General features: G+C 40.2%; 1 protein-coding gene across 1 annotated transcript in view; it reads right to left on the bottom strand.

The window, feature by feature from the left end:
- LOC114664567 (regulating synaptic membrane exocytosis protein 3) overlaps positions 1 to 25,039 on the bottom strand; it is a 171,345-nt gene that overhangs the window by 18,224 nt on the left and 128,082 nt on the right. Inside the window, 3 exon segments of the mRNA XM_051936355.1 lie at positions 9,751 to 9,856; positions 18,028 to 18,140; positions 18,714 to 18,855. Coding sequence (XP_051792315.1) covers positions 9,751 to 9,856; positions 18,028 to 18,140; positions 18,714 to 18,855 — 361 coding nt within the window.

Here is a 25,039-nt window from a genome sequence, read left to right as displayed (position 1 = left end):
GCTTCTCTCCACTTATATTTGTCTCTCAGTGTATGTAATTTACCACGCTTATGGTTTGAATATGTTTTTTGTTTTTTTGCTTTGAACATTGCCTCACATATTGATTCCTTTTAGATTTTACCTCTGCAGCTCATTAGAGGAAGTTAGACTTTGAGACAATACACAGAGAAGGTCCTGTCATCCACAGTGTGTTATTTTCAAAAACGACAATGACCAATTACACATAGCTGCCCCCTCCAGGGAATGCCAACAAGATGACAAATAAGCCCTCAGCCTTTAGTTTATATGAATTGCTTGTATTCATGTGAATTATTCTTCCATGTAACATTTGTTTTTTATATGAAAATTCCATCAAAAAAGTCCCAGCAGAAGAATTACATTATAGAGCTTCAATAAGTAATAACATGTTTTGTAATATTTCTTTATTTTGCTTTTGTACTCCAAACACCCCGTATTTAAGTTTCACTGTTGGAATCCAGCATTTCCTACCACTGATGCTGTCTGCTACCATCATAAACAGGCTCCTTTGGTGTGACTGATTTGGACTTCATTAAATCCAGTGATAAAAATAGTTTGCTTTTTACTATTCAGTGTTGAAAGTCTCATTACTGTATCAAGGTAAAAAATAATGCTGACCTTTTGTCTTTGAGACCAGTCTTTCATGGCAATCTGATAGAATAAATAAGAACATGGCTTTAACTTAGGTTTTAACATAAGTGACAATGGCCACAAGGAGCAGTATGTCATTTGTCACATGGACTGATATTCATTAAACAGCTTGGAGGGAACTGATTGTCCTGCAAACTCTGAGAGGGACTTGGCTTTTGCCATAGCTACAAATATAAGATTTAAATAAATGTTCTTTACAGATCTTCTAACATGCTAGGTACTTACAGTGCATCCGGAAACAATTCACTGCGCATCACTTTTTCCACATTTTGTTATGTTACAGCCTTGTTCCAAAATGGATTAAATTCATTTTTTTCCTCAGAATTCTACACACAACACCCCATAATGACAATGTGAAAAAAGTTTACTTGAGGTTTTTGCAAATTTATTACAAAATAAAAAAATTAAGAAAGCACATGTACATAAGTATTCACAGTCTTTGCCATGAAGCTCAAAATTGAGCTCAAGTGCGTCCTGTTTCCCCCGATCATCCTTGAGATGTTTCGGCAGCTTAATTGGAGTCCACCTGTGGTAAATTCAGTTGATTGGACATGATTTGGAAAGGCACACATCTGTCTATATAAGGTCCCACAGTTGACAGTTCATGTCAGAGCACAAACCAAGCATGAAGTTAAAAGGAATTGTCTGTAGACCTCTGAGACAGGATTGACTTGAGGAACAAATCTGGGGAAGGTTACAGAAAAAATTCTGCTGTTTTGAAGGTCCCAATGAGCACAGTGACCTCCATCATCCGTAAGTGGAAGAAGTTTAAACCACCAGGACTCTTCCTAGAGCTGGCCGGCCATCTAAACTGAGTGATCGGGAGAGAAGGGCCTTAGTCAGGGAGGTGACCAAGAACCCGATGGTCACTCTGTCAGGGCTCCAGAGGTCCTCTGTGGAGAGAGGAGAACCTTCCAGAACTACAACCATCTCTGTAGCAATCCACCAAGCAGGCTTGTATGGTACAGTGGCCAGACGGAAGCCACTCCTTAGTAAAAGACACATGGCAGCCCGCCTGGAGTTTGCCAAAAGGTACCCGAAGGACTCTCAGACCATGAGAAAGAAAATTCTGGTCTGATGAGACAAAGATTGAACTCTTTGGTGTGAATGCCAGGTGTCACGTTTGGAGGAAACCAGGCACCGCTCATCACCAGGCCAATACCATCCCTACAGTGGAGCATGGTGGTGGCAGCATCATGCTGTGGGGATGTTTTTCAGTGGCAGGGACTGGGAGACTAGTCAGGATAAAGGGAAAGATGGCTGCAGCAATGTACAGAGAAATCCTGGATGAAAACCTGCTCCAGAGCGCTCTTGACCTCAGACTGGGGCGACGGTTCATCTTTCAGCAGGACAACAACCCTAAGCACACAGCCAAGATATCAAAGGAGTGGCTTCAGGACAACTCTGTGAATGTCCTTGAGTGGCCCAGCCAGAGCCCAGACTTGAATCCGATTGAACATCTCCGGAGAGATCTTAAAATGGCTGTGCACCGACGCTTCCCATCCAACCTGATGGAGCTTGAGAGGTGCTGCAAAGAGGAATGGGCGAAACTGGCCAAGGATACGTGTGCCAAGCTTGTGGCATCATATTCAAAAAGACTTGAGGCTGTAATTGCTGCCAAAGGTGCATCGACAAAGTATTGAGCAAAGGCTGTGAATACTTATGTACATGTGATTTCTCAGTTTTTTTTATTTTTAATAAATTTGCAAAAACCTCAAGTAAACTTTTTTCACGTTGTCATTATGGGGTGTTGTGTGTAGAATTCTGAGGAAAAAAATGAATTTAATCCAATTTGGAATAAGGCTGTAACATAACAAAATGTGGAAAAAGTGATGCGCTGTGAATACTTTCCGGATGCGCTGTATAAGAGTGTATGAGCCCTCCTAAATATTTAGCAAGTTGATGGAACAGCCACAAGTTTCTGGTGCCAAAGTATTACTAGGAAGCCAAAAAATTTACAGGGAAATGCAACAAAGGTGTTGTTTTTGTTGTATTGTTCTAAAAGATGTACAGATAGATAGATAGATAGATAGATAGATAGATAGATAGATAGATAGATAGATAGATAGATAGATAGATAGATAGATAGATAGATAGATACTTTATTAATCCCAAAGGGAAATTCACAATACAGTAAGTACGCTGTGTCGAGTGAATGAATTTTACTTGTATTATGCATTTTATGAGTACAATTAAACTACGCTACTGGCTAAAACTTTTAGAACACCTCAATTTTTTCAGTTTTTCTTCAAACTTAATCAGTTGAAATGCAATGAATTACCTAAAATGATGAAAAGGTAAGCAATAAACTGCCAGAGGTTTAAATTTAAAGTTTAAGTTAGCAAAAAGTAAAAAAGGGAATTTCAGAATATTAGAAATGGGTCTTCTTCAGGGAGTAACTAATAGGTTACAACTTACAGATGTTCTACAGCAATTAAAGTAAATTAAGCCTTGCAAATTGAAGCAAACAATTTGTACAGCTATCCCAGCATCTGTTGATTACTTAAAACTTTCTGTTAGTGTTAATGTGGAGTTTGAACAGACTGTGTTACTACACCCTATGAAGTACTACTTGGACAATATTACATTTTATTACATACAAAGTTGTATATTTCAGTGAAAATGGCAATTAACAAATGAAATGAGACAGAGCAGTATTACCATTAGAAGTGTAGGTCTTTCATTTAGAGAAACTGCAAAAAAAATCAGTGTCAGTGAGTACTGCGTCCTACACAGTTCAAAGGCAATTGGAAACTGGAAGAAACTCTGATAGGAAGAGATCTGCTAGACACAAAGTCACAACCCAATCAGAAGACAAGTTTCTGAGGGTCACCAGATTGAATGATAGGCACCTCACAGCCATTCATGAAGGGGATGAAGAGCAGGACATCCAAGTTTGTTTTTGTAACGATTAACTAGTGTCAAGCAAAAGAATAACATAGACAGGATCATTAGATGGAAAATAAGTCATTAAAATAAAGCAAAGGTTAAAATCAGGTAATCGATAACTCTGTCATTAAAACTGAAATGCTAACTGAAACTCACAGTCAAAACAGAGAGCTGTAAGAAGTGCACTCTAACTTGTTTTGTTTAATTCCGCAATCTCAGATGCATAAAACACGCTGGCATCAGCTCTTTGAAGTGTCACAACTCCAGAACATCACCCTCAACAACTGCATACGAGCTCGTCTTAGCAACTATTGCATAAAATGGTAGCACCAAGGGGAAAAACAAAATGACATTGTGGCAAAATGAAAACATAATAATAAAAATAGTTACATAATTTCAGAAGATTAATACAAACACTATAATCATATGCACACGATCACTGATGAACAAAACCTTTAAAAATAGTAGTGAATATCTAGAAATAATATAACTAAAGCAGAAAAATATTTCCAAAGTATTACCCAATCACACACTTTTTAAGGGATACTTGGGTTATTTAAGTGTAACAGGCTTCAAATCATAATAATTTATACCTGTAGCATGCCATAGTTTCCCCAAGTGGTGGGTCAGCATAGTTAGTCATACTTGTAATGCAATGTGTAGTCAATGATTTTCTTTATCATATCTAAAATTATAGAATTTCAAGCAGTGTGTGAAATACCTCCTGGTAATCAGGGGATCCCATTACTGCTCAGTGTTTGCTGCACTGAAATCTTACTCTGGCACTATGGAATATGCAATAAATCAGTCATTATCCAACCCGCTATATCCTAACACAGGGTCATGGGGGTCTGCTGGAGCCAATCCCAGCCAGCACAGGGCGCAAGGCAGGAACAAATCTCGGGGAGGGCGCCAGCCCACTGCAGTACAATAAATCAACTGTAGAGAATGCTGTTACATAGTATATGCATATCAAATCAAATCATACATGGAGTAGCACTCAAAACAAAAGCACCATGCACTTCTGACCATCAAGCAGAAAATCCACTTTGCGTGACAAAAGGCACACTTAGGCATTTTGTGTGAAAGACCATAGCAGCTCCACTGTACTCCTTCCCTTATGTTTCTTATGCCCCTCCCCTCCAGCCCCGCATACTCCTGCTGACTACTGGGAATTGACGTCCTATCAGTAAACTCTCATTACATTAACAGGCTTGTCTTCATACAGACAGAACCTCCTCAAAAAAGATTTCTAGGTCGTATGGGGTGTTCCAAATGAAAAGTTTGTTAAGTTGAATTAGGAGACATGGAAATTGTCCCCATAAGGGGCAATAAGTAGGCGCCCCATTGCACAAACAGATAAGCTAGTACAGATTGTGACTGCCAGTAATCAATTAATTTGAATATCTTTTTTTGACAAACAGCCTAATTTTCGACTAACACATTAAACATTAATTAAAACAAGAATTTATTTATTTTATAAAAAATGTCATTATTTACTTTCAAGTAAGTTTGTGATTTTTAATTTTTCTTGGTAAAAACAGGTGGGGCAGTGTCCTAGCACACACAGTGGATGGAAAGCCACTGATTTATACACTTCTAAGAATACCCATATAATATAATGAATGTTTTATACTGTCGTGCGCTTGGGAGTCAACCAAAGGGACCAGGAAACGACAATTCCATGCCAGACCAGGGGATGGTGGGGTGCACTGAACTTCTCTCTTTTCTCTCCGCAGACCAAACACGAGAAATCCTTCCTGTCCCGGCCCTGAGGACGTCACTTCCTGTGATCCAACTTTAAAAACCCCTCATCCTCCATTCTTAAACAGTTCTGTTTTGGACTCTAACCAGTACACATTGTACTTTACTTTAAAGCCTTTTGCAGTTAGGGAAACTATACGGGTGGCTGTCTCGTGGCCTGGAAACCCTACAGATTTTATTTTTGTTTTTTCTGTCCACCCTGGCCATCGGACCTTACTCCTTTTCTATGTTAACTAATGCTGTCTTATTTTATTTTCTTACTTTGTCTTTTATTTTTTCTTTTCTTCATTATGTAAAGCACTTTGAGCTACTTTTTGTATGAAAATGTGCTATATAAATAAATGTTGCTGTTGTTGTTGTTGTCCCAAACCTTCGTTGTGTGTCCGGCTGTTTCTTTCACAATACATTGGAGGTTCCAGGAAAGAAGGAGAAGGATTAAAGCAGGATTCATACCCATCTAGGAAGCCATATTGGAAGGAGCAGGTGAACTGACTCCCTGGAGCAGCTCATTCCCCAACACGACAGGTGGTAGTGTGCCTCAAGGCTGGATCAATTTAAGACACCTGTTGGGTTCCATTGGAGTTGGAGTCTGAAAACGCAGCCCTGTCGAGGTCTTTTGGGACCACCAGAGGCCGCAGCCTTGGGAGGACTGGCCTGGTTTCTGCATGACCTGGAAATGCTCTGGGCAACCTGAACAGGAGACCTGAAGCAGTTCCCAGGTCTATTTTCAAAAAAAAAAAAAAAAATGCACTGCCTCACTCAAACTGAGTCAGAGTTTGGAGGCTGTAGGCAATGCTCTTTTAAAGGAGGATTTGTGAATGGTTGATTTTGCTGTTACATGTAAATGGAAGACATTTTGCCAAATAAGAAAAACATTTAATTTAATCTGGAATTGTGTTAGGCACTGCTGTGGTTGTGGTTTGGATCTCAGTGGCTCCACCAATTGGTTACAACATATATTTTTATTAATTTTAGTGTTTTTAACAGTCAAGATTGTATTTTATATATATATATATATATATATATATATATATATATATATTATATATATATATATATATATATATATATATATATATATAATTTTGCTTTGTTTTCACAAAGTTTAATTGGGTTAATGTCTTGTATTTTGTTTAAGTGGCATTCTGAGAAGCATCACATGTCCTCATCTTTTGCTTTACTGATGTCATAAGGAAGTGACATTAAAAATAGGGCCACAACACTAGCCATCAATCGGTGGATACACATTACAAACACTGATGACTCTTAGCAATAGTTTCAATTCCTTTTTTGATCTTCAGCTTTTGAATCAGTTGTTCATTCTCTTCTTCTACTCAGTATTGAGCCCCCGCCTGTCTTTGACCACAATTGTTGATAATGCTTCCCATCTCCGACTCTTGCTATTCATTTGCAATAATCCCCAGAGACTACATGCTTTGTAACAATCCAAAAACATTTGGTTAATGCTGCTCCCCTCAAAGTTGAGATTTCTTGCTTGTGTCCAATAAATTGCTGCAGAAACAGTTTTTAAGGTTTTAAGGCTAATTATTGCCAGGATGAGGTCTACACATCACCTTTGACCCCTCCTTTTGCCTATGGATTGCTGTTAGCCCTTCCTATTAGTATTTGTTGCCTAGCATCACTAATTGTACTGCAGTCATGTATTTGGAGCTGCAAACCAAATAAACTCCACCCTGATAGGTATGGACATAAAATGCCCCACAGCTCAGCTTTAGTTTGCATCAGCATATTGGGTATGAAATGTTCTAGTTTCAAATTTTTCACATATTTGTTCAACATGATAGCTACAAAGCACACTTTTATTTGGCTAGATAAATTATTACATTCCTCAGCAACACATAAAAAAATATTCCTACATTCCTAAACAGATTTCATGCAAATAATCAAAATAAATAAAATGATGTGCTAATATTAATACTGAAGTGGAGATGCACAGCAGCTGGTGCTGTGCGTATGCCCCAAAGATCAAGGGCATTTTGTGTATTAAGACTTGGTCAAGTGTGTTTAGTTTGTACCTTCCCATTGTTTGTGTGGATTTTCCTCTGGGTTTCTGCTTTTCCTTCCACATCTAAGACACATGTACGATAGGTCAACGGGCACTTCAAAACCAGCCCTAAGTGAATGAATGTAGGTATCTGATTGCCCTGTCATGGCTTTGTATCCTATCCAGGATTGGCTCACTCCTTGAGCCTGATGCTCCTAAGCAGGATTTATAAGTTTGATGGTCAACAGATATAGTAGATAAGTGGATTCAGCAACACATAGAGACACAGGTAATTTTGGAATATGGCTTTTTGGCTTGTCTCCATCCATCCATCCATTTTCCAACCCGCCGAATCCGAACACAGGGTCACGGGGGTCTGCTGGAGCCAATCCCAGCCAACACAGGGCACAAGGCAGGGACCAATCCCGGGCAGGGTGCCAACCCACCGCAGGACACACACAAACACACCCACACACCAAGCACACACTAGGGACAATTTAGAATCGCCAATCCACCTAACCTGCATGTCTTTGGAATGTGGGAGGAAACCGGAGCGCCCGGAGGAAACCCACGCAGACACGGGGAGAACATGCAAACTCCACGCAGGGAGGACCCGGGAATCGAACCCAGGTCCCCAGATCTCCCAACTGCGAGGCAGCAGCGCTACCCACTGCGCCACCGTGCCACCCAGCTTGTCTCCTATAACCACAAATTGGATAGAGTAGATCCCAAAAATGAACAGAAAGATAGATGGAAAGAGTGGAGAAATCATTTTTTTTATTAACCTGGTTTAAATTGCATGCATGAGAAACATTTGTTCATCCCATCAGCATCTGGTGCAAGGAAGGATGGATTAAATTAAAAGCATGCAAAAGCACCTATTTTACCTTACTCACACGCCCATTTGTGGTGAAAACCACCTAAGACCAACTCACACCTGTTACCAATTACAACACCAACTCAAACTGTATGTGTCACTTGTAGTTTTGTGGTTAGAAAGGTATTTTTGGTGCATTCAGACATTTTTTCTAGGCAGACTTTTTGTTAGCCTTTCTACTGCTTAACAAGCTGTTACTGTGACTTCTTGGAGATTTTTTCTGAGATTATTTTATTTATGGCCTCTATTTGCAGGCTCCAGAGTTATGCTTGAATTGAAGTGTATAAAACATGCATAAAGTGATGCCCAGGGACCAGCTTTAGGCATTAAGTCAAACAACACTGTACTAATGGCCTTGCAGTCATCCTTCTAACATCCCACTTAAAATCTGTGTAACCTTCCAAACACCCCCAACTCCAGTCCTGGAGGGCTGCAAGTTTTCATTCTAACCGTTTTCTTAATTAGTGACTTCTTTTAAATTATTTGAATTGACTTGCTCTTGAAGACTCAGACCCCTTAATTGCTTCTTTTTCCTTATTTAGTAGCCAAACAATAATGAAATACAAAATGAGCCAAAGCAGGACCAGCAAACTGTGTCCATCATACAATATCTGAAAATAAAGAAAGATGAATGTCGATCTGCTCAGGTCCCCAAAACATTTTAACAGTGCTCTTAGGAAAGAGAAAATCAACAATTTCGGAAATGTATGCTATTGCACAATGAGAGCAGCAACAAGCCATGGAATTAAAGAACGGGTTTACTTAACAACAAAACTCGGCGCCTAATTAAGCAACTGCTTGGAGTGAAATTGGCTGGAGTTTGAGGCCCTGACTTAGTTGGTCTTCTGTTGGCTCACTCGCTTCACATTTCCTTTCTCTTTTGGTGCCACTTAAGGAAAGAAATGAAGCAATTCAGAGGAACGATGAAGAAATTCAGTGAGACAAATCTTAAAAAAACAAGTCAATTAAAATGAAATCAAAATAAGTTAATTAGCAGTAAAAACAGGTCACTAATTAAGAAAAGGGTTAAAATGAAAACCTGAAGCCATTGTGGTCCTCCAGGAACGGATTTGGAGACCCCTGTAATCTAAACTGACTTCATTACCACTGTGACCATTTTTTTGACAATTGCAACTCTTACTTGCTTTTGATCTAAAAATAAGCCTGGTGCACAAGTTTTTTTTAGAATCTCTAGCTATAAAAGCAGCTAATAGTACCAGAAATGATTCACTCAGTGTCCACAGATTTGCAAATGGAAGGCCTTCCTGTATTGTTTGTTTGAGGAACACTGGTGTCTGTTTGCTTCTGGTGGTGTTTCTGTTTGGCCTGGCATGTGTGTTACAAATTTAACCACATTGGACGGTGTGCTTTATATGTGAAAGATGAGCACTTTAATTCCTTTCAACCATATTTCTTTCATTTAATTTAATCATCATTTGATTAACATTAATACAGCATGTGGGTTAGAAGTGGGTTTTTAGGAGAGGCTGACAGAGTGTTCGCCCATTACAATTAAGTAAAATGATTACTCCAAAAATGTGCAAACGCACCTGGAATTGATTTGGAGCCAGGCTTAGGAGTGAGTCCTCGGGCCTGAATGACCTCTACCTCCAGCTGACCATTCCTGTCCACCATCCCGATGTGAACATCACCTGTGAAAATGAAGAATTGGACACAGGTTAGCTACTTATACATTCCAGGATACATGATGTCCCCATCACTACTTGCAACGGTGGCCTGTCCTTTAGTGTATAAGACATGTCAAACAAAGAACTGGTTCATTACACTAGCTTTATGGGTGCACAGTAAAATAAACTGTGATTACAAGGGCTATAGAGTGACTCAAATAGATGCATGTCCCAAATTCATCCAGCAGGGCTAAGAAAATTCAACAAAAATCTACAACTCTAAGCAGCTCTTGGCAATGTGAGAAACCTGGATATTATTTAGAACAGAAACATATTGTGAGTGGTGTTGTTCATGTACCTGTAAAATATCAACCAATTCAAAAAAGGAAATTAGTGTGACGAACAAAACAATTTATTAGGATTCCATATTTTTTGGTTTATTACTTATTAATTTTACAACCATGTTATTTCATTGCTATTTTATGTTTATTTCCACACACACCTCCGGTTTCTGTATTTGTTTTCATTGGTGCTAACATTTTAAACCTTTAGGTTGCTGTGCCATGTGACCTGTCCTGTTGCTGGGTACATGATGCATTTGCCATGTGACCTGTGACAGTATGCCAGTCATGTTATTGAAGATGGTCGTACAACAGATGCTATATAAAAGAAAGGGGAAAAATTGTTCTCAAGTACTCTTCTTATTAGAAAAATATTGGCTTTGACTAAAAATTGTCTAAAATTAAGTGTGATTCATTATTTCATAGTTGGAAATGTTCAGATTGAATTGCATATTATGACACGCAAGTCACAGTCCTTCACCAAAGAGAAGAAGCGAGTCCAAAGGCTTCCAGCAAACAATGTTTGCAATATAAACAGGAACAGTCAGGGTATTTATTCAAATGGGAACTACCACTTCACTACGCACAGACACAGCAAACGAGCAGGAACAGGGCCAGGTCAGTGGCCGGGTTAGAATGTTCCCTGCATCACCCAGACAGACGTGTTACGTGAGGAGGTGGTGAGTTTGCAATTACCTTGATGATACTGTGAACCTGCGGTTGTCTCAGTGACAAACAAGCAAATCTCGACAGACACATTGATTGCATTTTGGCTTGCAGCACTGTTGGGTAGGGTCTCAAAAGAGCTCAAAAATCTCACAGTATGTTTGTCTTAATGACTTTCATATTTCAATACAACCTCATTTAAAGTCACATATACATTTAGTTTGGTAATCAATATACCTAAGTTTATGTGTTTTACTTTTTTCAGTTGACATTGTCAATCTTAACTGTGCGTTGTGTAGGAGTCTTGTGGCTTCATAGACCAAAGAAAGTTTATCCTGTTGCACGGCCTCAGCCACTGAAGCCAAGAACAGCTGAGGGATATGTGTTACACTCAGCCCTTCCAGAGCATGCATACACAGAGTGGTAGGAAAAAAGTTAAAAAAGATTTTATTCACAAAGAAAAATGTGAGAACAATGAGTTAGTGGAATACCAGTAAGTCCGCGATTCTGTAAAGAATCGTAAATCTAAGAATGGCAATCAGTTTCTGTTTCCTCCGATCTTTGGAAGGATGAAATATCATGGAGGGTGGGTGCGTCCGGGGAAATGTCATTGAATTAAATAAGCACATCTGTACTAAAGCGGTTTCGTTTTGTGGAGCCGTGATTCCTGTTCCTTTCCTGACACCGACCGCTGGTAGAGTGGAGCACAGCAAGTGTAGTTTACAGGCTGTGATGTTCGTGTGCCATCCACTGAGTCTGGGAAGCCGCTGGGTTTGAGTTTGGGTCGTTGAGGGGCTGTGCGCATGCATCGCGGTGCGTCCGGAATGAAAAGTGATGGTGGGTGGGAGCGTCCTGGTAAAGTTTTAATTGAATTAAATGTAGACATTTGTACTAACATTAACCAATTTATTAAAACAAAAATGGAATGGTAATTGTCACATTATGTAAGTCGAAAATGTCTTTGAGTTGTTGCCCTTATAAGTAAACCAATATCGGACTGGAAAGGTTCACATGAAGTCTTCTGGAAAGTAAACATTCTTAAAATGAAAAATAAAAACAGTTAATCAAATATCTCTTTATAAACAACATTTTGAGTAAAGATGGCTTGCTGTTTTTGAAGTAGTTGTCCCTGGTATGGAGTAGTTAGAACCTTAACTTTAATGTCACACGAACGACGAACTCTTGAAAAGGTAACATAAATTTGTCCATGTGCAAATACAGGCTCAGAAAGGTAAATGCCTACTTTGTCCATGGTTTGTCCTTGGGATTTGTTGATGGTCATGGCAAATGCAGCCTTAATGGGAAATTGCCGTCGTTTAAGTTTAAAGGGTAATTCCAGGTCAGAACTTGTAAGGTCAATTCTGGGAATTAAAGCAGTATTGGAAGTATGGGATCCAGTTAGTACCTGTGTCTCGATAACATGTTCTGTCATGGTGTTTACGACTAACCGTGTACCGTTGCATAAACCTTGTTTAGTATTAAGGTTTCTTAATAGCATGACTATTGTTCCCACTTTAAGGTTAAGATTGTGTTGTGGTAATCCGGCCGGGTTAATACTGTTTAAATATTCTAATGGGAAATGAAGATGCTCAGAATCAATACTGTCAGTACTTAGAAAGACGTATGTTTCTCCAGGAACTAATGCAATGACTTGGTTATTTATGTGGTTTACGTCAATATTCTTTGGACATAACACAGCTCGGTGCGTCAAATGTGGTATCTGGTCTAATGATATCGATTCACCAAACACCTCCGTTACCAAGTCGTCGCAGAGAAAGGCGTGAGGAATTTGAATAATATCTGGGTGAAGCTGAAATCCATTGGTAAGGTTTCTATTTCCTAGTTGCAACAACCAATTGGTATATGCTGGATCAGCACACCGCATGTTCTGTAGTAAGGTTAGTTTCTCAAAGTAATGCCAATTTTCTGCGTATTTCAAACTGGACTGAATAATAGCTGAACGCATGGCATGCGGAACAACAGGCAGGCACTGTCGAAAATGTCCTCCTAATAAAAGTACCTTTCCTCCAAATGAAATATCATTATCCATTAACGCTCTGAGAAGTCTATCAATGGTATTGAGTATATGACTGGATGCCATCGTACATTCGTCTTCATTTTGGAGCCGTTGAGTTCTTTGCTTCTGGTGTGTGTGAAGCGCGTTGTAGGAGCCTCCGTTTATTGTTTTTATCCATGGGGTCTCGTTTTTGTTTCTGTGTTACTGAATGACCGTTATGTGATCTATATTACTGGCACAGTGGATTAGAGCAAGTCTAGTTTACAGGTGGTGTTGTTTGGGCGCCACCTACTGATTCTGGGAATCCGCCGCGTTTTGTGAAGCCGCTGCATTTGACTCTACAGGTTGTGTTGTTTGGGCGCTCACAGGTTGTGTTGTTTGGGCGCCATCTACTGACTCTGGGAAGCCGCCGCGTTTTGGGAAGCCGCTGCGTTTGACTCTGGGGCGGGCGCCACGGCGCGATACGTTGTGTTATTTTGGGCGCCACCTACTGACTCTGGGAATCCGCCACGTTTTGGGAAGCCGCTGCGTTTGACTCTACAGATTGTGTTGTTTGGGCGCCATCTACTGACTCTGGGAAGCCGCCGCGTTTTGGGAAACCGCTGCATTTGACTCTGGAGCGGGCACCACACCGTGGTACGTTGTGTTATTTTGGGCGCCACCTACTGACTCTGGGAATCCGCCGCGTTTTGGGAAGCTGCTGCATTTGACTCTACAGGTTGTGTTGTTTGGGCGCCATCTACTGACTCTAGGAAGCCGCCGTGTTTTGGGAAGCCGCTGCGTTTGACTCTACAGGTTGTGTTGTTTGGGCGCTTACAGGTTGTGTTGTTTGGGCACCATCTACTGACTCTGGGAAGCCGCCGCGTTTTGGGAAGTCGCTGCGTTTGACTCTGGGGCGGGCGCCACGGCGCAGCACCAACGTGCCTCAATGTTTTATACATGCTTTAATTTCTATCATCATGAAAATAATATCAGGTATACATCTTCCATCCATCCATTATCCAACCCGCTGAATCCGAACACAGGGTCACGGGGGTCTGCTGGAGCCAATCCCAGCCAACACAGGGCACAAGGCAGGAAACAATCCCAGGCAGGGTGCCAACTCACTGCAGGACACACACAAACACCCACACACCAAGCACACACTAGGGCCAATTTATAATTGCCAATCCACCTAACCTGCATGTCTTTGGACTGTGGGAGGAAACCGGAGCGCCCGGAGGAAACCCACGCAGACACGGGGAGAACATGCAAACTCCACGCAGGGAGGACCTGAGAAGCGAACCCGGGTCTCCTTACTGCGAGGCAGCAGCGCTACCACTGTGCCACCGTGCCGCCCAGGTATACATCTTAGTATTTAAATTGTTCAGAGAGCTGTAACATCATGAATGTAATGTATTCTGTGTCCTGTTCACGTAAGAGAAAGCCCATTTAAGAAGCACATTGTATCGGTCAGCGGTCGCTAAGATTCACACCGTCAAAGATGACGGTGATTTATTTATTTTAATAGAAGAGATCCCAGGAACGTCCCCAGCCTTGGATCGACCCACACACACTCACAACAGAGACAATAAAGCACACTGGGAAAGGCAAACAATTACAAATATAATAACCCAAAAATAATTAATGAAAACAGTAATATCACCTCTGACCCCTTCGGCGATATTACATTTAACATATAAACACAAACATCACACAGCAAAGTCCATATAAACCAAACCGGATGAAGATGAAAATTGACAAAGTTAAGTCCAGCGATCTGTATGTTGAAAGGGTGAAGGAAAAATACAGTCCTACCGGTAGTTACTGATGATGAGGATGAAATCAGATGGTTGATTCAGGAGCACTCCACTCTTCTGGAAAACCAATGAATCCAACACAGTTCTCAGTGCACAGGTAGACAGACGATCCAGACCCCAACGAACGAATACAGTCCAGGATACAATGATTAAAGTTCCAATAACAGCAGGCAGCAACGACAGCAACGACAGATAAACGCAACACACACCGCACCCAAACAAAACAAACTTTTTTTCTCTCCTTTTGCCCTCTGCCCTCTTTTAAACCTCCTTTGACCACCTTTGACCCCAGCAGCCCCTGCAAGGACTGCTGGGGGATGCAGTTCTTATAAAGTAGCACTGCTACAACGTAGTGATTCACACACATAAGAGTACATAGAATAACACGTAGAATACGAAGCATTTAACGTGCCACTTTAGTTACAATGGAATTTGAGAAACCATTAAAAGTTTATGACGTTTTACTTTAATGACAAAATAAACTACGTGATTAAAGTGGAAAGTTCAACCTTTTTTTCACACTGTGTCCCAGTTTTTTTTCTTTTTTCTGTACCCTAATTCACTTCCATATGACACTCAGGCGGTGGGATACGACTCACCTTTTCACAGCGATTTTGATATCTGACCACTTCTTTTTTATTTCAGGCACTTTGCGACTTTGTGAACTTGAACTTTTGAGTTTCTCTGACACTCTATGTCACTCGATCAAATTCCTTTTGTTGTTTATATCACTGCTGAAACCAACAAATAGTACGTTTTTCCTTGCCTCCACTTGGTATTCGCCTTAATTCTTCTTTTTCCCCGTGCTTTTGCCATTATCTTTTCAAAGAACGCAAAATATAAGGGGATATTTATATTGATTTGCATATTCAAAGAGGCTTAATTTTGGAAGGAGTTGGGGGTGGAGCAGCAGGAGTGTGCACAAGTGTTACTTTTCATGCTGACTGGGATTTATGGAGCAGAAGAACGTGGAAGTTGGTGTACACACAGATTTATGCATCTGGATTTTTTCATGCATATGCACATTTTCGGTTTTGTTCATACGCCATGTTTTAGTGTGAATTCTACGCACTTATGCATGAGGCCCCAGGACAGCTGCCTTGAGACAACCCTTGAAGAGCATCTTTGAAGGAGAAAATATGTGATTGGTACTGCACTGTTGGACAATGCCTGACCCCTGAAGCCTGTTGATCACTGATGGCAACGTCTCCTGTGGCCATAAAATGGTAGTTCAAGATGGCGATTTAGCATCCAGCAGGGTGTACAATAAAGAAAACATATAGCAATCAACTGGTTATCTCTTCAGCAGTCTTCATAGTCATCAGGTTGTTACAATATGCTATAATTTACCATTTCTACCCAGACCAACAGAGAAAAGCAAATTTAAAGTATACTCTTAACTATCCTAAAACTAACACCCACCCCTCTTTACCACTCCTACCGGTGGTTCAGGCCTAAAGCAGCCATTGTTCTGGTTTGGCTTCTAAACCTATCAAATCCTGCCTGCAAGATGGCGTTTTTTGTCTTATGGTGTACTCACACTAGGCACGTTTGTTCCGTACCATACCCGAGCATGATTCTCCACCCTCCCCCCCACTCCCCCACTGGCCTGTGCTCCCACATCACTTTAATGTCTTTGGCCTATGCATGCTTTCGTCATCGCCATGCGAGTTTGTGTAAAGCCAAAACAAGATCTGAGTGCAGAGTGACAGCATACATGTCAAAATGATTTTCCTTATTTTGTGTTATTTTTGGAGTCATGTAGGGCAGGATAACACTCTACCCTCCTATAGATTTATTGGGTGAGCAATGTAGCATTTTGCTATTAATCATGCCGCACGTACAAGAAGATTTTTTACAGAGACAAATGATGTTAAGGGGAGAATTGGCAGCTTTTCTTGCCAACTACAATTCACTTTCAACTGAAGATGAGAATAAAAACCTGTTTTTAACGCAAATTGTATTGAATGAAATGACATCGCATCATTGACTTCATGTCTGTGTTCTGTACTCAGGCACATTTAGTTATTTCACTGTTCCTGAATCCTACTGAACCGTGCCTGGGCCCACCTCTTCCAAGTGGGCCAGGGTACGGTATGACTGACTAGTCAAACAAACTAGATTTTGGCGGGTTTGGGGGGGGGGGGGGGGGTTACATGCGGACAAATATGCTCGGGCACAGAACGAATTGCAAGTGTGAGTACACTCTTAGCCAGGTGTCACCAACGTCTTATCTAAAATGCAAGAAATTTTCACATCAGACCTTTAGTATTACAAGCTAGCTTTTGCTTTTATGTTGCAAGTATAGATAAGTGCAACTCACAGCATGCAAGAATAAAAGCAAAAAATACCTGAAACTAATTTAAATGATGAGGGTGACATTCTTTGTCATGTAGCCATAGTCAAACAGAGCACCTTCTTTATTGCACCTGATAACAGGGGCTATAAGTTCAGCCAGTAGTCTAAACTTGTCTGCCTCTGGATTGGAAATGTGGTCCAAGAAAGTAACCTACAGGAGTTAATTTAGATTTTTTGTAACAACCTGAATGACAGGCTTGATAATGATAATCTGATATTAAATGTGTTTTGGGTCTAGTTATAAGTATTCTGTGGCAACCTTTGCTTTCAAGAATTAATTGCTTGGGGGAATTCTTGAGATTTTATAACAATTTTAATGAGAACAGGCCCAAAAAATGCTTGTCAATCCTATTCACCTAATTTTACCAAAATAAAAGTTGAGTTTTGAAGGTTCTCAAAGTCCTACTGTCAACCACACTACCTGGTGACGCGTTCCTTGGTTTTATTCCTGTTTTAGTAGTTCACCGTTTAGTTTTTATCTTATTCAGTCTCATGTTTCAGATTGTCTTATTATTATTTTCAGCCAGAAAATGCCATTATCTGCTTATATGTAAGAAAGATTCAAGAGTATATTTGAAATCTCAGAACAAGAAGGCTGTCTGACTGTTAAATCAATTAAAGTTAAAAATGGTGACATTCATAAAATAAATGCATTATGTTGACAGACCAGTGACTAATGTATGTTTTCTGTCAAAATCGTATTGAAGCCTCAGCCCTGGCCTCCAAAAGCAGTCTGTTGGTGAGCATTTTAAACAGAGGCAATTCCCACTACGACCACTAGAGGGCGTAGAGGCCATTCATGGAATCTGTGGATACTCCAGGTATTCGTTGTGTTTGAGATCAGGCTGGTACATTTTAATAAATCTCAGCTTTGAAGACCCAGTTTGAGTTTGATGTAGTTACTGACTTTCTCAAGGTTGCTCTAGAAGTTGGTGAATACAAAAACACACGGCAGACAATCAAATAAGAATATAGGTAGATTAATAGGATTGAAGGCAAATGAAGGTGCCTTACCCATTGGAGGTGTGGCTAAAGTCTGCCGGCCAACTATCTGGGCAGGCCCCAGGCCATCGAGGAAGTCACTGAATTGGCTCTCTGCCCCAAGCCGAGTCATTGGAAATATGAACCTGAAAGATGATAAGACAAAGGACAATTATCCTCAAGCACAGTGTAATTAATTACTAGACATGAGTTAGCCCTGTGATCTGGGGTTAGAGTAAGGTTACCATCATTCATGAGTGTTGTAAATGGTGACTAAAGGACGGAAGGTTGGTGTCAGAAAGGGCATCTGATTGTAAACATTTCAGCTCCAGTGCTCCCTTTAAGGCAGCAACTTGCCCACCCAGATGATCCCAGTAAATGGCCGTTAAACTGGCAGAAAGAGAGACAATAAGAAAAACTCAGAGAAAGGAATCAAGTGTAAGAGCTATAAGAAAGTGTGACCTTCCAACCTATAGGTGTGAAGTATGGCATCGTTAGTGTGAGCTTACTAGCAGAATAAGACTTCCTTTCTAAACAAGCAGCATGATATTTAAAAGAAAACAAAAAATTGATAACAAAAATAACAAGAGTATGTGAAAGACTGACTAATAGGATGCCGAGCATAACTAAATGACGCGATAACTGTGGTCTGACTATCAAACATGAGGCCAGCGTCAGCGCCAGTCACCTTTGAATGCAGAGATGGGTCAGATACTCACGTGCCATCAGAGCTGTTGCTGTTAGTGCTGCCATCTGTTGACTCTTTGCTTCCCTGCCGTGTAACTCGGTTCCTCATTTCCACAGCGATGCCGGTCTCTGTGCTTCTACGGATGTTGCTTCGCAACTTCTTTGTGCTTCCATCTGCATTAAACAAGCCACAATAGTTTTGTCAGAATACATAAGGACATATGATAAGCATTAAGAAATTTTACAAATGGAGGAAATGCACTGATTTGATTAACCGATTGTTATGTTAGCCCAAGCACATCTGTTTGAGCTTTATGACTTGGTAGTTTGTTCCCAATTCCCATTAGACTTTCAGTAAAGACATTAAAATGACTCTTAATGTCTCTCAATCTCCTTCAGCATGTTTTTCAGTGTTTACCTGATAGAATTTTGATGTTTATCAGCAAATACAACAGTTTAAAGTGTTGCGAGATAGCGTTAACATCTGGACAAAAGCGGCAAAGTGATGCTCTTTAAACTTTGACCACTTTGGTGACCCTTACAATAATAAAAACTAAATAAAATGATAACATGTACCACTCTGTTTCTTTACAGATCCTGGCAGGTCATTACTGAATTCTCAAGTTACGCTTCAAATGCTCAGGACTTTGAAGATGAGCTCATGTTGTTTCACCTTTGATAAAATATTTAAAGGGTATATATGATTAATAAATATGTCAATAAAGGTGCACTTGTGCTTTCTTGTATGTCATTTTACTCAGATTTCTACTCTTTTTCAAATTTTGCACTGGAACTATGCTTAATTTGTTTTAACGTTTACATGCACACACACTGGTAATGATATTATGCACACTAATCTCTCCTGATTGACATGTGAGAAGAGTATTATTAAGAGGGATGGATATTTTTATAATCTTGCATTTCAGTTATTAGTGTATTCTTTCCACAGATGTGATGCTGCACAGTAACTAAGAAACAACCATTCAGTTACATTATGTACATAAAACTGACAGCAAGCTTTTAACAATGGTAACAAGATTCATATCAGCTTGAAATGGATTACCTAGCACCACTCATATTTGGTGCTGGCCATGTGCCGAATCTTGCCAGTTCAGGAACCAGTGACTAAAGACCACCATGTGGTGCTGGCCATCCCCATCTGAGTTTACAGCACTTGGGGGAGCTGCCAGGCTTTGTCCTTTATATGTGGCAAACAGACCAGGCAAACAACACCAACTTAAAAGTAGAAATAATAAAAACATGTGCCACATGGCTGGTTGTGTGGGATATTAAATAGCTTCTACATCAACTATTGCAAAACCGATTTAGGATTTTCATAAACTTGTTACTGCTTTCAGGACCTCATATCAATCGGGACAGTCACCTTGTAAATACTCGGCCTCACAAAAACCACCACTTTCACTCACATCAGAACCAAGAGCACTGAAAACCACAGCTGGACACAGAGAAGTACTAAGGAGCTATCATTAGGAGGTCATCAACAGTCTGCTGGTCACAAAGACAACAGGATGACTGGATGACTGGATAGAGTGGCCGAGACATAACTGAAAGAAAGCTGGCAAACCAACAAAGAGGAGTCAAGAAATCTGTTCAGCACAGCTGACACTGGGGCAGTGGTTGTTGAAATATAAGAGCAAAACAGTTTAAATAGCACCAGAAATTTAAATCTCAATAATTACTGAACTGGAGCAACAATACATGGCATAATGTTTTGAAAACAAAACAAAAGGTCCACATGAAACCCAGAAATAAAAACAAAAAAAAAAACAATATGAAACAAAATATCTGGATTAAGCTGCATGAACTGCAGTCACTAACATAGTAAAGCACCTGAATATTGCCAGAATCGAGCCTCAAAAACAGATTAGATAAGAGCTGCTGATAAAGATTTACTACAGGTATGTAAGGAGGAGTTTTATGATATGTTTTGTTATTAATTTTTACACGGCATTATCGACTGATTTTTTTTTGTACAAATATAGGTTCTTAAATAATATTTAATTACATTTATATAGCGCTTTTTCTCACTACTCAAAGTGCTACCACACAGAGAGGACCCAGGATGCAAAACCACGAGCTCCTTACTGAGAGTCAGTGGCACTACCACTGCACCTGCACAAGGAATCTTAATATGACATTAGTTTTCAGATTTAATAAGCAATTCAAGTATTTTGTGGTGTTTCAGGGCCATTTTGCTTGGTTTAGGGATGCTGCCATTTTGTCAGTCCCGTTTCACGTCTCACGGCTGTGACATTGTTGACGTGAAGGGTTAAAAGGTTCTTTCTTCAACATGCGGATAAACATAACCTTTTTTATTTTTTCTGTTTAATGATCCTTGTGATGTGAATTTTGACTTTGAATTTTGTGACATGCTGTTTTTTTCCACGACCGTATTTTGATCCTTCCTGTTACAAGTTTTATTTTCACCACGTCATATCTTCTTTACTTGTAACCTGCGATACACTTCTAGCATATAAGATGATAAATATTTTGTATACCTTAATTTGTAAGATAGACAAAGCAGATGTTTTTTTATTGTTTCATTGATTAGAACAGCAGTGCTTTGATGTTTTCCTAAACCCCCCAGTCTTTAGGACTGACTGATGCCAGATGTGAGGGGGAATGGAGAATGAATCAAACTACCTTGGCAAAGGTCTGGACTTACATGAACCTGTAAGCCATCTGCTCCAGGAAGGCCATAAACTGCCTAAACAAAACAACTTGGGGATGAGTTATACTTGAGTGCTTTCATTGGTAAATGGCCCAGGAAGGGATGGGTAAACTAATTCTATTGGTCTGATGTTTGGCTGTTTATGATTGGTTTTGAATTGGAGGGCTTTGTGTACCACAATGTCATACTGGCATTATTAAATTAAATTAAATTAAATTAGTGATAACAGAATGATATAAAGTCAGTCACCTTACCTTTATTTTTCTCACACCATCTGGCAATGAAAAGAAGACCATGATGAAGACAACTCTAACTTGGCAGCCATTTTGGGAGAGGCATGTGTCCTGTTTCAACACTCCATTAAAAGACCATGTGGTAGCAAAGCAAGCTAGACTGAAGAGAAGCTGAAAGCCACCTATGGACGCAAGATGCACTGCTACTTAGGGATGATTTACCATCATTCACCTTGTACTCTGCTTCCTTAATATTGTTGGACGTTTTATCAATAATACATAATTAAATGTGTAACTTAACTCCTGCTTGTTCTTTTACTCTGTCTAATTGCCTGAGGTTACAGATGTAGAAGGGAAGGGGGAAGGAAATGCTAAAGTACCTGACCACAGTAAGTGTATGGGATTTAAAACATTTTATAAAAGTCTACACAATAAAGAGTATAAAGGGAAAAACTATATGACCCCACAAGACAAAACATACTTTAATCAGCAAATATATGCTACAGCTATAGTAATTGGTAGCTTATTCAAGCCTAAAGCCCCTAAAAAACATAAAATAATACCAACCTGTGATAGAAAATGGGGCTAAAACAAAATCTCAAGTAAATGCCAATTCTGGTTAAGTTAAATAAGGGATTTATGACAGAATGTGCATAAAAAATAAATCAAAGTTAAAGGCAAAGTTAGTGCCATGGTGATATAAAATAAGCCCCAAGCAACAGTTTAAAGACTGAGGAGGTACACAAAATGGTCTGGTGAGTTCCATTAGGTCAGACTGTTTCAACCAGATGCAAAGGATTTACACCGAGAGTTCAGCCTGAAACAACTCTTGTCATAAAATCACCTTCTCAAAGACAAATAGAGAGCTTCTAGTGTAAGATGCTAGAGGGTGGCAGGTATCACAACACTGAGGTCAATTGGATAGCACAAAAAGTGTTAAAATAACAGAACATAACACCCAAAATCTGGAAGAATTACTCACTAGAAGAGATCAAACTGTCATTAAATGGTCTTACTATTAGAAAATGCCTGGTCCAAATACATTTCAAAATGAGTGTATCAAAATCTTCTGACACTCTATATCAAGATCTCGCAAGACCTCTTTGCAAGGACAGTAACAATCTTGGTATGTTACCAGTCTGCTTTACTACTGGCATAACTTTCATACTCTCTAAAGAGAAGGACCAAAAAAACGACCATCCAGTCACGTGTCTTCAAGCTTTGTACACCTGGAGGAATGTCAAGCTCCTCAAGGGCTAAACTGGCTGAAGGTTTTCATTCCAACTACTTTTTTAAATAGTAATCAATTGCTGCTGCTAATAGAACCTTCTTACTTTGCTTTAATTAACTGCTCTTTAAGTCTCAGAATACTCAATGATTTTACTTAACCAGAAACCAAACAGTAATGATTTGTAACGCAAGCCAACAGATGATCAGTTAACTTAATCCCATTTGCACTCGTGTGTCTGTTATATGTTTCAAGAAAATCTTTAGTGAAAGGTCTGAAGAAATATCTGTTCTTCACCACAAAACATTTGAATGGTGCTCAAAAAAAAATAAATAAAAATAATTCAACGGTTTTGTAAGTATCTGATGTGGAAGAACAAAAGGACTAATGGGCCATAGAATTAAGTAATGTTTTTCACTTGGCCTTTTACTTAGAAAATGGTTGTTGTAAAATTCCAGGAATAAGAAATTACAGTGGCTGGAATGAAAATCTGCGGCCAGTGTGGCCCTCCATCATCTGAGTGTGACACTCCATTGTACACGATCCAGACATCACTGTCCTCCAAAAGGCTATATAAACACTTCTTTGTTAGCAATTTCTCACCAATAGAGAAGAAAGGATGTAGAAAGGTATAAAGATCAATTTCTTGTGGATAAGATGATAAAAACAGACCTAAAAATGGAAAGAAAAAATCAAGAATGTTCAGGATGGATTAAAAGACTCTTTACAGTGTCTGTTCCAGCTCAATATTTGCCTGTGGAATCCCCAGTGTCATCCATGAACCCTCAATGTTTTGCTTACAATGATGCACTCAGAAGCAGCTCAGTAACGCTTTGAGCAAGAGAGAAATCTCCCCTGCTACAGACAGTGCTGGCACTAGGTTATTTTGCACCCTAGGCCAAGCTTATTAGTGTGCCAACTGACTGTTCGGTAGCTAACCCGTGTAGCTGGAGTTCCCCCACCTAATGATCTGCGCCCTGGGAGAATGCCTAATTCAACTTAATAGTGGCACCGGTCCTGGCTAGAAAGCAGGAATTCCCTCTAAAAATCTGCACGCTTCCTGGAGACATCAGCTTAGTTTCCAGTGAGCCCTCAGCCTGTTTGTCGCACCACCAGACAACTCCACTTCATCTCCTACAGTGCTGCTTGTGACACTATTTGTTCCGACATTTGCCTGTGAAATCGGTAGTCAGCAACTGTGAACCTGTGCTCAGAGGTGCCTCCCTATTGCTTCAAGCAAGAGAAAACAATTTTCCCACTACCGCTCAGGAACCGTATCTAAGCTGTCACAAGCAGTGTGCTTCCCATTGAGCCCCCACCATTTCCCAAGGCAACTTCCCATTACCACTGCATCTGATTGATACTGCTTACAAACTTGTTCAAATGAGATAGACTAGGTTATGAGATCAGGAAAACCATATTTGTCAGGTATCCAAGAGGTTTTAAGGTTATGTAGGTATAGTCACTAATCATGATGCTACAATACGATCAAAAATCATCTAAATGTTCAGTGATGACATATGAACGTGGAGTTCATACTAGGCAAGTGTTCTAAATCCAATACCGGGGCCAGGTAGCCTCACAAAAGAACTCTTGCCAGAATTAAAACAACAAGATCAAGAATTGTGATCAGAATGATGCTTATAGCTATTAGGTGTAGACTACAGTGATGGGATTCAGTACAATAAAATGAAGGAAAAAAATCTATAAAGATACTATCACCTTTTAAGATTTATCCTTGGAAATGAGCTGAATTTAAAGAACAAAAAGCAAGTGGTCAAAGGAATGGCAATTCCAGTGCCACAGTACAGATTCCAGGTGCTTCAGTGGAAATTATTTAAAATCCAACAAATGGAAGGGTGGCACGGTGGCGCAGTGGTAGCACTGCTGCCTCGCAGTAAGGAGACCTGGGTTCGCTTCCCGGGTCCTCCCTGTGTGGAGTTTGCATGTTCTCCCCGTGTCTGCGTGGGTTTCCTCCGGGTGCTCCGGTTTCCTTCCACAGTCCAAAGACATGCAGGTTAGGTGCATTGGCGATCCTAAATTGTCCCTAGTGTGTGCTTGGTGTGTGGGTGTGTGTGCCCTGTGGTGGGTTGGGCTGGCACCCTGCCTGGGGTTTGTTCCTGCCTTGTGCCCTGTGCTGGCTAGGATTGGCTCCAGCAGACCCCCGTGACCCTGTGTTAGGATATAGCGGGTTGGATAATGACT

Source organism: Erpetoichthys calabaricus, chromosome 14, assembly GCF_900747795.2.
Source record: "Erpetoichthys calabaricus chromosome 14, fErpCal1.3, whole genome shotgun sequence".
NCBI classification, from domain to species: Eukaryota; Metazoa; Chordata; class Cladistia; order Polypteriformes; family Polypteridae; genus Erpetoichthys; species Erpetoichthys calabaricus.
This window is presented reverse-complemented; position numbering and strand designations above follow the sequence as displayed.